Source organism: Salvia miltiorrhiza, chromosome 2 (assembly GCF_028751815.1).
Source record: "Salvia miltiorrhiza cultivar Shanhuang (shh) chromosome 2, IMPLAD_Smil_shh, whole genome shotgun sequence".
Lineage (NCBI taxonomy): Eukaryota > Viridiplantae > Streptophyta > Magnoliopsida > Lamiales > Lamiaceae > Salvia > Salvia miltiorrhiza.
The window spans coordinates 68,758,748-68,771,539 of NC_080388.1; the positions used below are offsets into that span (position 1 = coordinate 68,758,748).

Below are 12,792 nucleotides of genomic sequence, written 5' to 3' on the forward strand. Positions count from 1 at the left end.
GCCCTGCGAGTAGGAGGATGAGAATACTTTGAAGCTTTCTTCGACCAAAATTTGATCCATTCATCGATAGAAACTGAGCTCTTAGGATCCTTGCCATCACGATGCTTAAGAGAATAGTAAGCAGAGAGTAAATATCTACAACTCAAGGGAATGAACGGGTTGCCAAACTGATCTTTGCCAAGAATCTCTTTCGCGCAGGGTACAACCTCATCATATAGTGTCCCGGTACACGGAAGCCCTGATAGATACTGTAAATCCCATAGAGAAATAGACATCTCGCCAGATGAAGTGAGGATGGTGTTCGTCGCAGGACACCAAGCTTCACAGAACGCTTTAACCATCTCGGGCTGACAATCATAAGTGAAAAGAGAGGCATAAACTGCATCATAGATACCAACAACTCGGAGTTCATTCCCGCAGCGGCTAAGGATATCTTCAGTCCACTCCCAATAGCCTTCAAAGAAATGAAATTCCCCACGAAAGCTTGTAACCCTTCCCCATTTGGCATCTTTATCGATGATCCTTCGCCTCAAAGTCAATAGAAAATTGGACTCCTTGCTTTGCCAAGGACGGGCCGGATGCAATGTATGAGCCTTCGACGCTTTGTTCAAACTGATCTCGCTGGTCCATTCCGACTGATATAGAGAATTCAAAAGTTTGGGCCAAGGTTTCACATAGTGGCCTATCAATGCCGGAAATACTCTTAGATGCGTGCCCATTTCCGTCTCTTGCTCATCATCACTCAAGATCAGCAAATAGTCTTGACCATTGACCACAATATCTTTAAAAAAAAAAAAAAAATCGGCCCATCTCAAACCAATTACCCTTAGCCCACTTCCTACCATATCTCTTTCACAAAATTAGCCCATCTCCCACTATCTCTTTCAAAAAAAAAAAATCAGCCCATCTCTCTTCTCTAATAAAAAAAAAATAAATAAAAAATAAAAATAAAAAATAAAAATAAAAATAAACGCATATCAAAAACTAGCAAATGGTGGTTCATGGTGGTACCTCTAACTGCCGAAAATAAAGTCACCGACCACCGTCCCTCGGACCGAACACCGGCGTCCGTCTCCAAGCTGTACGGAGTCTCTGTTATAGCTGTTCACCGCTCGACACAAAGCCGAAGCCAAATACCACCACCGCGCTCCAAGCCCGTTTCAGTAGCTGCCGCAAGGCTCCACAGTCGTCTCTCGCCTTCGATACCACGCGGTTCGTTGCCGTTCACTACTGCCAAAGACCGGCGAGTAAGTTGCCTGGAGTCTCCGTTGTCGCAACTTGTCCCGGCACACTCACGACAATGCTCGCTGCTTCTCCGCCTAGCCAAAACCAATCCAGCAAAAGAAGCCAAAGCCGCGGTCATGATATTATTTGATGAAATATAGCAGCGATAACAAGCATGGGATGAAGTTTTAAGACTTGGCAAAACGCAGCAGCAATAAGCATACAATGAAGGTTTCTTGCCGATACTTGGATAGTAAAATATCAAATTTTGATGAATGAAAAGCTCACAAATACAGTAGAAGTATACTATATACAGAGTTAAAGGGAGCATGTCATGCATGATCTAAAGTTGAAAGGAGGATCATAGGTTGCAAGAGAATTTTACTTCGAAGCCTCTACTACAAAGCTTGATCTCTCCTTCTTCGCCGGAACTACTGACAGCACACATCGTCGACGGCGCTCGACGAAATCAGCAGGAACTCGACAGCTATGTCAGCGAAACAAATGGTACATCAAATAAGAGAACACCATAAGTGTTCAAATGGCACGAGCTCAAGAAAAAGAGGAAAGAGAGGTGAGAAGATCCACTTTGATGAAGTTCGGTCGTTCCCTGCCAACGTTGCTCCTACCGCCGTTGGTCACAAATGATAAACCAAGCTGTCGGTGATTCATCAACAGATGACAAAAACGCAATAAGTTAGCAACCATTCACACCGTCGTCTCCGGCAAGTCGCCACCTAAGAACGAGAAAACGAGGCACCGCTGCCCCTACCCTATCCATGCAGAGAACAAATAAGAATGATGAAATAACAGCTTGTAGTAAGCCAAAGACAGAAGCTCGAAATGAAAGAGAAATGGTGAAAAGGAACCAACCTCGATGTAACACGGTTTCTGCGTCGTCAATACAGCCCTTTCGCTGCTCGAAAACTCTCGACCTCTTTCGCCGGCGCCTTACGAAAACAGCAACAAGCTAAGTTCTCATCCTCCGATCACCTTCGACCCTTCGGCGGCACTCCGCGAGAACTAGAAGTAAGCCTAGCTTCGTTTTAAGAACTATAGCTATGGCTACTATGGCTATCGAAGGAGAACTCTTAGAGCAGGCTGTGTAGAAGATGATAAAGGGGGACTGCTCTGGCTATGAAATACAAGAGAATACACGCTGCCCAAGTTCAGATGGAATGAAACTAATGACAGAAGAAGGATTTATTTATAGGCAGAGATAGCTACCAAATCCCTGAACATTAGCCGCCGAAGAGTGGAGTTCCAGCTATTCTTCCAGCTATGAAAGGCCCTTCAAAGCAAGCTGCCAAAGCTTAAAAAAAGACTACATTTAATGCAACGAAGGACGTTTATTTGCTGTCAAAAGTGCTTATACGCAGCTGAAAAGCTAAAGTTGTTGCATGGGGTCATAAATGGGCCTAAGAAGAGTAAGGATAATTGGGCCTAGTTTAGTCGACTGACGGATTATTGGGCTTCTTTGAAGTTTGAAGTTCCATCAGTCGAAGCTCCGTTTCCGGTTGCAAAGCGCATGATGTGAGCATTGGTGGATGTGAGTGTGCCTCTGAAGGCCCTCCGTTATGTCGACTTCGGAGCGGAGGCAGTTGGCACACATGTTTGCAGCGTTTGGTGGCATTAAGATGCCACACTTGCAGCATAACGCACTGCCCATGGTCTGCGCCACACTAAACATACCGATGAAGAGAAGCCGAAAAATCTGTGAGGAAGAAGCTCGGCGTTTCTGATTTTCTGAGAAAGGGCGTGTAAACACAAATCTGTGAGGAAGAAGCTCGGCGTCAAGCTCCTGCCGAAGGGTGAAGACCTGGCGTTAAAAAAATGGTGATGGCCCACACACACAGCCGTAGACGGGATCTTTCAGCCGAGCCTCGGCTTCGTAAGCCAGCGACTTCACGGTGTCCTCGCGCTGGTGAGGCGGGATCTCGTTCAGCAGCTTGCTCACGTTGCTGACGCCGAAGATCTTGTGCACGTTCACGAACTTCGTCGGCTCCTCCGCCGGGAAATACGCAGCGAAGATACAGCCGGATAGGCATCTCAGTCGCAGGAATTTGCAGGAGGCGCACGGAGGGCTTGAGTAGCTGCTCGAAGATGATGATGAAGAAGCCATGATTCTGCAAAGCAAATCTATTTTAAATGGGCCTAATGATTCAAGTTGATTTGAACAAAATTCATGCAAAATGGGCCAAGTTGATTAAGCCCAATAAATCATGCTTTGATGAGTTCCATGTGATATAGTCAAGAATTTTACTCGAATGATTCAAGTATAAAGCCCAAACTTTAATTAGTGGGCTAGGATGCTATATAGCCCAAGTTGTTAAATAAAAAAAAAAAAATCAAATAAAGAACTCCTAAATACGAGTATAAACTATTTATAAATCCAAAGAAATTCAAGAACTCCTAAATACGAGTATAAACTATTTATAAATCCAAAGAAATTCAAGAACTCCTAAATACGAGTATAAACTATTTATAAATCCAAAGAAATTCAAAAACTCCTAAATACGAGTATAAACTATTTATAAATCCAAAGAAATTCAAGAACCCCTAAATACGAGTATAAACTATTTACAAAATTTAAAATCAAGAACTCCGCGATAAGAGTTTAAACTATCAAGATATATTTCGAGACTCGTCTATTACCAAAGACATTTCGTCCATAAACAAGTCTCGATGGGGCAATTTGTAGACAATTAAATTGTCGTCGAATTAAATCATGGCACGTGTAAATTCATGAATTAAATATTCAATTATATTTTCTATTTTATTAAATGGGATTTTATTCCTAAAATAAATAGATATATAATTAATATTTAATATAAATGAATTAATGGGCTTATAGACACCTAAAGCCCTAAGGCCCATGCATGAAGGCCCAAAGCCCATAAAGCCCACGAAACCCATCTCTAAAATCTATAAATAGAGGTGTTGGAGTGTTCATTTTCACAACGTGAAGGAGTGGAAGATCGAAGAGCACAAAGAATTATCTCTAGTATCACAAGTAGAAGAGGCGGAGAATTGGAGAGTTCAAGTATTCTTTCAAGTATTCAAGTATCTTGAAGAATTCTATCTAACGTTCAAGTCTCCTTCAAATCTTCAATCGTTTGAGTATTCAAATATTCAAGTATCCTTCGAATCTTCAAGTATTTGAGCATTCAAATCTTCAAGTATCCTTCGAATCTTCAAGTATTTGAGCATTCAAATCTTCAAGTATCCTTCAAAATCTTCAAGTATTCAAGGATCTTCAAATCTTCGAGTATTTCTTCAAATGTTCAAGTATTCCTGCGAATCTTTGAAGTGATCTTCAAGTATCCAAAGAAATCAAGTTCAAAAGCTTCAAGGCATTCTTACAAATTCTAAGAATGTTCTCAAATCAAATCAAGTTCAATGTTCAATCCAAAATCATGACTTGAGTCCTTTGGATTGGCGTCATCAAAACAAGTATTTCAAGAACCTTCGAGCTTGTTCAAGAATCAAATGGAAGAGAAGAATCAGAGGATTAACTAGAGATTGCAACCCGCATAAGTCTGTCTTCAAATCTATCAAATTATCTTTGTAACGCATTTTGTATTTTATCAAATTGAAATACAAAATTTGTGTTTACAGTTCCTATCAGAAATACAACTACAACAGCATTTTGTGTTGAGAAGGGGAAAAAATAAAAAACCTTAATGCTGTTACTAACTTCCAAGAGAGAGAATTATTACTTGGCGATTGATCTTGCCAGTTTCACCTTTCTTCAAACAAGGAAAATGACAAGAAAAACTCGCTGTGACCCACTTAAGAATTTCCTTGTTAAAGATCTAATTTGGGAATGAAACAAAGTTTCTATTGTGCATTGACCAGAGAAAAAAAAAAAAAAAAAACATAAGCAGAACTAATGTGCAAAAGACAAAATGTTGCTGATTTACTTTGAGCACTCAACCATTCAGGTAGAGGACCCTGCAGCAACTTCTTATATAGCAAAACATAGTCTCCAGTCTCAAATATCAGCATAAACTAAACTCCCTATTCGACAAAATAGAATTCCACTCTACATGATTCACTTCATGGGAGAAGCACAGATTTCACCCAGAGTGACTGTCATATGGCAAACATCTGAATCGAGAAAAGCAGCAGCATGCTGCAGCTATTCGACAATCAGCAAATTGTTCTGCATCATCCCCTCTCCAACAGTGGGAAAATCAGGCGATAGTTTCCATTCACCATCCACCAAGAACTTGATTTCGTATCTTCAAATATTGACAAATTTAGAAACAAGAAAACTGAAAGTAATTACAGTTCAATGATTTGCAGTGTTGTCTTGTAGTACCTTCCAGGTCTAAGCATCAATGTGGTTAAGAATTTTGTATATGAACCTGCATACTCTGGTGAGAGGTGTTCCCCTTCACTCCAGCCATCAAAGGATCCCATTACTTGCACGCTCTGAAGCCAAATTACATCATGTAATATCATGTAAACACGACTATTCATTAGATGTGTATCTTACATCCAAAGATGGAAAAAAAATCCTTAGTTATGTAGTGGAGCATTAACACCCGTATTCATATCAATAACAATCAAGAGGTCAATGTCTTTAATGTTCTTTACCAGTGTCTATAGCCCCTTCATCCTTGTAGACATGATTGAGTATATCAAACCAAAGTCATTGAGGGCAATGTGTTTACTCAAGCAAACCAATATAGGGACAACAAAATAGCTGCAAGAGACTTTCCACCAATCTTTGATAAATTGAAATTCAGAGTAATCTTTCATTAAAATGAGTAGAATTCTTAAAACTTAAAATTTCCTTTTGTTATGTAGCTATCAACACACTTTTGGATTATAGCGCAATGTTTATGATTCATACATATCAAACCTGGAAACATGCATACTCATTGAAGAGTGTGGAACATATTGTTTATGTTTCTTGAACTGGTAAGAAGGTAATGCTTCCTTGCCTGAAGCAGGTGAAAGTTTGTGAGTCTTAGGTTATTGGTCCCAGAGGTAAATGGTTGATCAACATTTGCTACAGAATTATGTACCTTGGTCAGCCTTAACTCAGGCAGCAAACATTAAATCCACTAAGGCACACTCTCATGCATGCTCAATTCTCAAACAAGTTCTAAAAGCTGATATCTTTTTAGAAACTTTATGATGTAACTTTTCCTATAAGATATTATGATAACTTGAATCTTAACATCCCAATTAGCCTGATATCTTTAAAAACAATCAGTAGGACCATAATAACAAGCTTTATTAACTAAGGATATTTGTTAATTACCTCTGCCATACCATACCAAATTAAATGAACTTCTTGAGGTTGTGCAGCATCCACATCCTTGATCTGTTTTGCCAACCGTTTTTGTATAGCTTTTACCATGGGGAACATTATATATTAGAAAATCTACAGAAAAATATTGTCTACAGATATATGTGTCATTATACATAGCCCCTGTAGCAACATAGCATATAGTAGACTTAGCAGTTCAACCAACGGTACTCATAGGCACCAGTCTCCTTTATTTTTAGTTCATCATACTTGGGAATCTCGGTTTTGAAACATTCAATTATAGGATCTTCTTTTATGGAAAGAAAAACGTGGTAAAAGACAGAGCCTCAGGTTAGTCTAGGCAAGTTTTATCTTTTAACAAAATTTGATTATTAAGTTCAGTTGAGAGATACTTATTAAACACCTATGATATATTATAAGGATACACAAGTATTTACTTGGAACTCAATTCAACAAAGACAAGCTTGAACTAGTTTTTACCTTCAAGCTTTAAGAGGAGGTGTGATTGAATGTATTTTCCATTAATCTTTCTTGAACCTTCTGGAATATCATAATTAGCGATCTCTTCTGCCAAATGAAGCAGAGCCTACAAGTAAATTCAATAGATTTATCCTTACACACATTTCAATAATATAGGCCACATGATGTTCCTCAGAAGTAACAAATATATGATGTAGTTGCCAAAGACAAACCTGAACCTCAATGTCCATGACAGCAAGTTCACTCTTGAAATCAACTAGTTCATCTTCCTTAACTTGTAGCTACATAAACAAACAACCATGATGATGATGATGATGATGATGATGATGATGATGATGATGATGATGATGATCTATTCAATTGCAACCCTACTTTCACAATGTAAGAACTCTGCCTAGGCAGCAGCTTATCATGATGCCATCTTTGGCATCTGTTTAATCAATCTTCATGTATTATAGCTTAAACGATTAACACAGAAGAAGATAATAAAGAGACCTGGCGTTTCAGAAACCGGTTCTGTTGATTTGCTTCGCTCAGTTTCTTTACCAGTGCTGCTCTTTGAGAATCAGCAAGCAATGCCTTCAACTGTAAAGGAACAATATCGTTAGCTGCTATCAATAAAGAGTGAGCTCAAATATCCCAGATAAGATGTTCACATTTTTCGTATTTTTGCTCATTGATTTAAACCTAAATAAGACACCTCTTCACTACTAGGAAGGACCGTCTCTTCCGGCAAAGCCTCGACATCAGATTCCTCATCCTTGGAGAAATTCTTGGATTGTATTGCTGAGAATTCCTCCTCCAAACTAGCAGCATTGCAGAATACCTTCGTAGGCCGATTATAAACAGAGCCTTTAACAATCAAACCCTGATTCTGTTTAACGAAGCAAGGCATTTCCACTTGAGACTGATCAATTTTCATCGTAGGGATCCTAAATTAACCAGAAAAATCACCAATCGACATTATACATACACAAAACATCAACTCCAACTAAATCTCATTTCAATCAATTGGAAATATAAAGTACTAAAGTCCAACACGAATTTAATAAAAAAAATGATTAAAAATGAGATTCACCTGGTTATAGACGGTTGCGCCGCAACGCTGAATATATTATTGCAAGCCATATCTCGAAATTAACTGCAATCAAACAACGAAGTGAGAAGCAGGTCTTTTCCAGGAATGGTATTGTGGAAAAGTAATGATCGTTGCATATATATGAATAGAAATAAACAAGTCCGGACTTCCACAGAGTAAGCTCAGGCGTCGGAAGTGGGAGGCAGAGAAGCACTCGAGCGGGGTCTTTGGCCTCTTGATTGGGCAAATTGCCACGTGTCACAATTGGGAGACATCAAACAACAGTCCATGTAAAACCTACAGAAAAGGAAAAGGTCTATCCAACACAGAAAAAAACAAAAGTGGTACTATTTGATGTTGAACAAATTACGCTATACTAAAATAATAAAAGAGTTACTTACTTGCTAAACCGATTTTCCTTAATAAAAATAAATAAAAAAAGCCGGTTTTTACCCAATTTCGGCATTGGACAGGTTTTATAAATTACTGGGCTGATAACACATTATCGATTTATTGCAAATCAAACATGTTTAAAAAATTGGATAATTAAAAAAATCACATATATTTCAATCCTTGTGATGAGAAGTGAAATATACATCAATATTAATAATACTCTTTTTAAAAATTAATTGATTATATTTCTTCTTATATACGTATGAGAATCTATAGCGAGAGAATTCAGAAGTGGCAAACGATCCATGGAGAAATTTAGGACAGTCAGAGTTGCCTGGTTCCAGAAAACGTGAAAATTAGCGTTGACTTGGACTTGAAGATGATGAGAAAGAAGTTTGTAGATTCAAAGATAACACTAACGCTGGAAGAAATCGACGAAAGAGTGGATTTTAAAAGAAAGATATAGATATCGCAATGATAGACGAAAAGGAAGAAACGACAGCGCTGATTAACTGCCAGCGTTGACTGACTGCCAGCGCTGACTGACTACATATATGAAGATAAAGATCAACATGGCCGCCATCTAACCCACGACTACCGGAGATCAACCTTGGAAAGATAACGACACCCGACAAAAGCTGAGCAATCAGTTAGTTATTAGTGCTCTTGATAAACGTAGGTAGTTAGACACCAACATGCAGTGTACGTGAATATTGATAGATCTACTGTTTTGCCCCTTTTTGTATCTGTCATATAAATAGAGTATTGTACTCATTTGTAGAGGGGGGATCTTTTCCAGTCATTCTTGACTCTCTCTTTCCAGTAGCTAAGAGCTTGTAAATATAAATTCTCCTGAAAATATAGTGAAAACTCCGGTGACCTCCCGTGGACGTAGATCATTCGATCGAACCACATAAAATCTTTGTATTCTTTATTCGTTTTATTTAAATGTGTTGATACTTGTTTCATCACCTTACGTGGCAAAATCATGCAATCTATTTTGTTGCAAAATGATAAAATATGTAGTTATTATTAAAATATGTCAAAAATCAAAATGAGGAATTTAAAAGAATAAAAATTTTCAACCAAACAAAACACACCTTAAATAAATAATCCGTAAAATGTCTTTGGACGAGTCCGTTTCATTTAAAAGTATTTGAATCCATATTTCTCATTTTAAATCCTGTGTAGGCTAGTTTGGGTGGAAGATCAGGGACGGAGCCGGGGGGCTAGAGCCCCCTCCAAAATTTTGAGTTTTTTTTTTTTAATTTAAAAATATATATAGATATATGTTTGTATCTATTATAAAATAATTTTATTTTATAAAAGAGTATTTGATTATTATATTCTTCATATATATACTTAATTTAAGGATAATTCTGTTATTTAAAGCTATATAATCTATGAAATATTGTTTGTTATTATTACTATTATACTTGTCTTTTAATAAAAAATGCCTAATATGTATGAAATGCTAAAAAAAATTATAATGTATTGAAACTAATTTGTAATATATAGAAAATATATAATCTATGAACATGTTGTTTGTTATTATTATTATTATGTTTGCCTTTTAATAAAAAATGTCTTAAATATACGGAATGTCCAAAAAAAGTTTTGTGATATATTGAAACTATATAATCTATAAAAATATTGTTCGTTATTATTAGTATTATGCTCGTATTTTAATAAAAAAAATACCTTAAATATACAGAATGCTCAAAAAAAATTTCTCGGGGGCGGTCGAACTTAATTCCTGGCTCCGTCCCTGGGTGAAACCCTACACTAATTATAAACTTCTATGTCGGATTTGATTCCACTTTATTTAAAATGTTTCCCCAATTAGATGAAGTATTTAAGTTAACGTCAACACTATGGGCCTTTCACGAAGCTCCAAACACATGGAAAATGAGACGAAAAGATAGATGTCCTGGGCCGCACGAGGAAAAATGCGATGGATACCCCAGCGCAGCATGCAATGTAGGCTTATATATAACTGCAACAAAGAAATTCTTGAAGTTGGTCACAGAGAGTTTTTCTTGGCCATGCCATTTTCCATGTTTGAAGAAGATGAAACTGGGCAAGATCAATTCAAGTGTCACTATGTAAAGTTGCTTTACAAACTTATTATGATTACATCAATCGGATACTGTAAAGCTAAAACTGGTCATTTAATTTTATCTGCCAATATTGATACTAGAGCTGGTGATGAAGGGCTCTGTTGAGCCAGCTGATGAGGTACTAACAGGAGCAGCTACAGCTGCAGCTGCAGGTGCATAATATACCGGCGTCGGCATCTTGGACGGTAGTTTAGGCACCTCTTTCTCCGAATTCAGAACATGGCATGCTTCTCGAATTGACGACCTCAGGTTCCTGTCCGGGTGAGCGCACCAAAGCCCGACTACCATCACGCGCTCCACTTGCCTCGGATCAAAGTCCCCTTGCAGTTTCCCATCCACACCTGACAGAAGCTCTCCGTTCCCGTAGAGATCCCAAACCCACGCCACCAGGCCTCTCTCGTCCAATGCATCCGTTGATCGTCTTCCAGTAGCAATCTCCAGAGCCACCACCCCGAAGCTGTACACATCCGATTCCTTGCTGGCTCTGCCACTGCTCACATACTCTGGCGCCAGATACCCCAGTGTCCCGGCTAGTCCTGTGGTCTTGGGGTCGATCCCATGGTCCATGAGCCGAGCCAGCCCAAAGTCGCCTAGCTTCACATTGAAGCTGGAATCGAGCATCACATTGCTGGACTTGATATCCCTGTGCACCACGCACTGTTCCCACTCCTCGTGAAGATACAGCAATGCAGAAGCCAATCCAATGGCTACTCTGTATCTCACACTCCAGTTAAGAGCAGTCTTTCTGCCAAACAGATGATGGTCCAGGCTTCCATTGGGCAGGAACTCGTACACGAGCATGAACTCGCCTTGGTCGTGGCACCAACCGATGAGTTGCACCAAATTCCTGTGCCTCAACATGCCTATGGTCTTCACCTCCGCGATGTATTCCTTCTTCCCCTGCCTGGATCCCTTTGAGATTTTCTTGACTGCGACGGCCGTATCCAAGTCGATGAGGTGGCCCTTGTAAACTGCTCCGAATCCTCCCTCACCCTGTTTCCTGTCTTGGGAAAAGTTGTTGGTAGCCAAAGCAAGTTGTTGGTAGGAAAATCTCCTTGGCCCTGCTCCTCTTTCAAGATCATCTCCTATTGAGCTCAAATGAGCTGCTTCTCGGGCTTTCTCCAACATGGAATATCTCCGTTTCTTCACCACCACATATGCTACTACTGCAGCGGTTATCAAAACGCATGCCCCTATAGCCAAACCCACAATCAGTGCTATGTTGGTCTCATCATTCCGGCCACCCTCTTTGATATCTAAACTGGAACTGAACTCCCACGACTCAAGAATGTGGCGTTCGATGTTAAGGTTGGAACCCGTAGCAGCAGTGATGCCAACCGTGACCCACTGAGGGAGAACCTCTCTAAGGTCTACTTGATACGAAAGGGTTGAATTGGGGGCGCCGTTGTAGCTCCAGAAGACGGTTAAGTTGGTTGTGGCTGCACTGTAACTGATCCAAACATCTGTAGTCTCTCCGTCGTGCAAAGAGACGTTCCACGGCGTGGTCACTGAGGAAGCAATGGAGTTATTGTTGATCCCCACGTGCTCATACGGGGGGTCCCACTCGCCGGAGTTGGCGAAGGTGTCGAATTCCACGGCCACGATCTGGCTCTGCGAGGAGCCGGAGGTGGTCGTGTTGAAGAGGCCTAAGAACGCGCCCCCGGAGTTGGGCGGGATCTCGAAGCCGGCGGGTGCGAGGAAGAAGGCGAGTCCATGGCCGTGCGCCGATTTGTTTAGCGTGTCGATGATGAAGGAAAAACGGGTGGTGAAATCTGCGCGCTTGGCGGAGTTGGGTTCCCAGAGAGGCACCTTGCCGTTGTAGATGACTCGGCCGACGCGGAAGATGTAATTGACCTTGTTCAACTCGATTTTTCCGACGGAAATCACGGCGTCGCCTTCCAGGAGTATGGCGGTGTCGTCGGGGCTGAAGCTGGAAAGTCGGAAATTCAGAGAGAGAGAGAAAGGGGTGAGAGTGAGAGAGAGGAGGAAGATGATGGCAGCAACCAGATTTCCATGTGCAGAGCAGAATGTGGCCATGGTTACGGGATTTGGCTATGGCTGATTATTGGTTTATAGACTGTCGTCGTTTAGTATTAAAATCTGATTAAGTCAACTAATCAGGATTATTAAATGGTCGGAAGCTTCAACGACATTATTATGCATTTGCAGGGATAATTTAGAAAATTTGGCATGATCATTCGTCCTAATTAAGT

At 40.0% G+C, this 12,792-nt stretch overlaps 4 protein-coding genes across 5 annotated transcripts in view; 1 reads left to right on the top strand and 3 right to left on the bottom strand.

Moving 5' to 3' along the window:
• LOC131008566 (uncharacterized) overlaps positions 1–4,053 on the top strand; it is a 590,934-nt gene extending 586,881 nt beyond the window's left edge. Inside the window, exon 13 of the transcript XR_009096314.1 lies at positions 3,905–4,053. The gene's annotated coding sequence lies outside the window, so the exon portion shown is untranslated. The remainder of the gene's footprint in view (positions 1–3,904) is intronic.
• Positions 2,466–3,346, bottom strand: LOC131009922 (LOB domain-containing protein 25-like). The gene is made up of 2 exons (XM_057937321.1): positions 3,079–3,346; positions 2,466–2,527 (listed from the first exon to the last, which is right to left on the bottom strand). Exons 1-2 carry the CDS (start codon positions 3,344–3,346, stop codon positions 2,466–2,468), a joined length of 330 nt encoding a protein of 109 aa, XP_057793304.1.
• A 1,064-nt stretch (positions 4,054–5,117) lies between the features above and the next one.
• LOC131008622 (protein PTST, chloroplastic) lies at positions 5,118–8,403 on the bottom strand. 2 transcript variants are annotated; one of them, XM_057935559.1, is made up of 9 exons: positions 8,234–8,397; positions 8,067–8,129; positions 7,689–7,920; positions 7,484–7,573; positions 7,201–7,269; positions 6,989–7,094; positions 6,500–6,588; positions 5,549–5,661; positions 5,118–5,468 (listed from the first exon to the last, which is right to left on the bottom strand). In XM_057935559.1, the coding sequence occupies exons 2-9, from the start codon at positions 8,114–8,116 to the stop codon at positions 5,366–5,368; spliced, it is 852 nt and encodes a 283-aa protein (XP_057791542.1). In that variant the 5' UTR covers positions 8,117–8,129; positions 8,234–8,397; the 3' UTR covers positions 5,118–5,365. The 2 variants fall into 2 exon arrangements, with proteins under 2 accessions (XP_057791542.1, XP_057791543.1); XM_057935560.1 differs by lacking the exon at positions 5,118–5,468 and adding an exon at positions 6,095–6,176 and having other exon boundaries at positions 5,553–5,661; positions 8,234–8,403.
• Positions 8,404–10,536: 2,133 nt separating this feature from the next.
• On the bottom strand, positions 10,537–12,653 carry LOC131008623 (L-type lectin-domain containing receptor kinase IX.1-like). Its single transcript, XM_057935561.1, has one exon. It carries the CDS (start codon positions 12,614–12,616, stop codon positions 10,637–10,639), a length of 1,980 nt encoding a protein of 659 aa, XP_057791544.1. The 5' UTR covers positions 12,617–12,653; the 3' UTR covers positions 10,537–10,636.
• Positions 12,654–12,792: the final 139 nt, after the last annotated feature.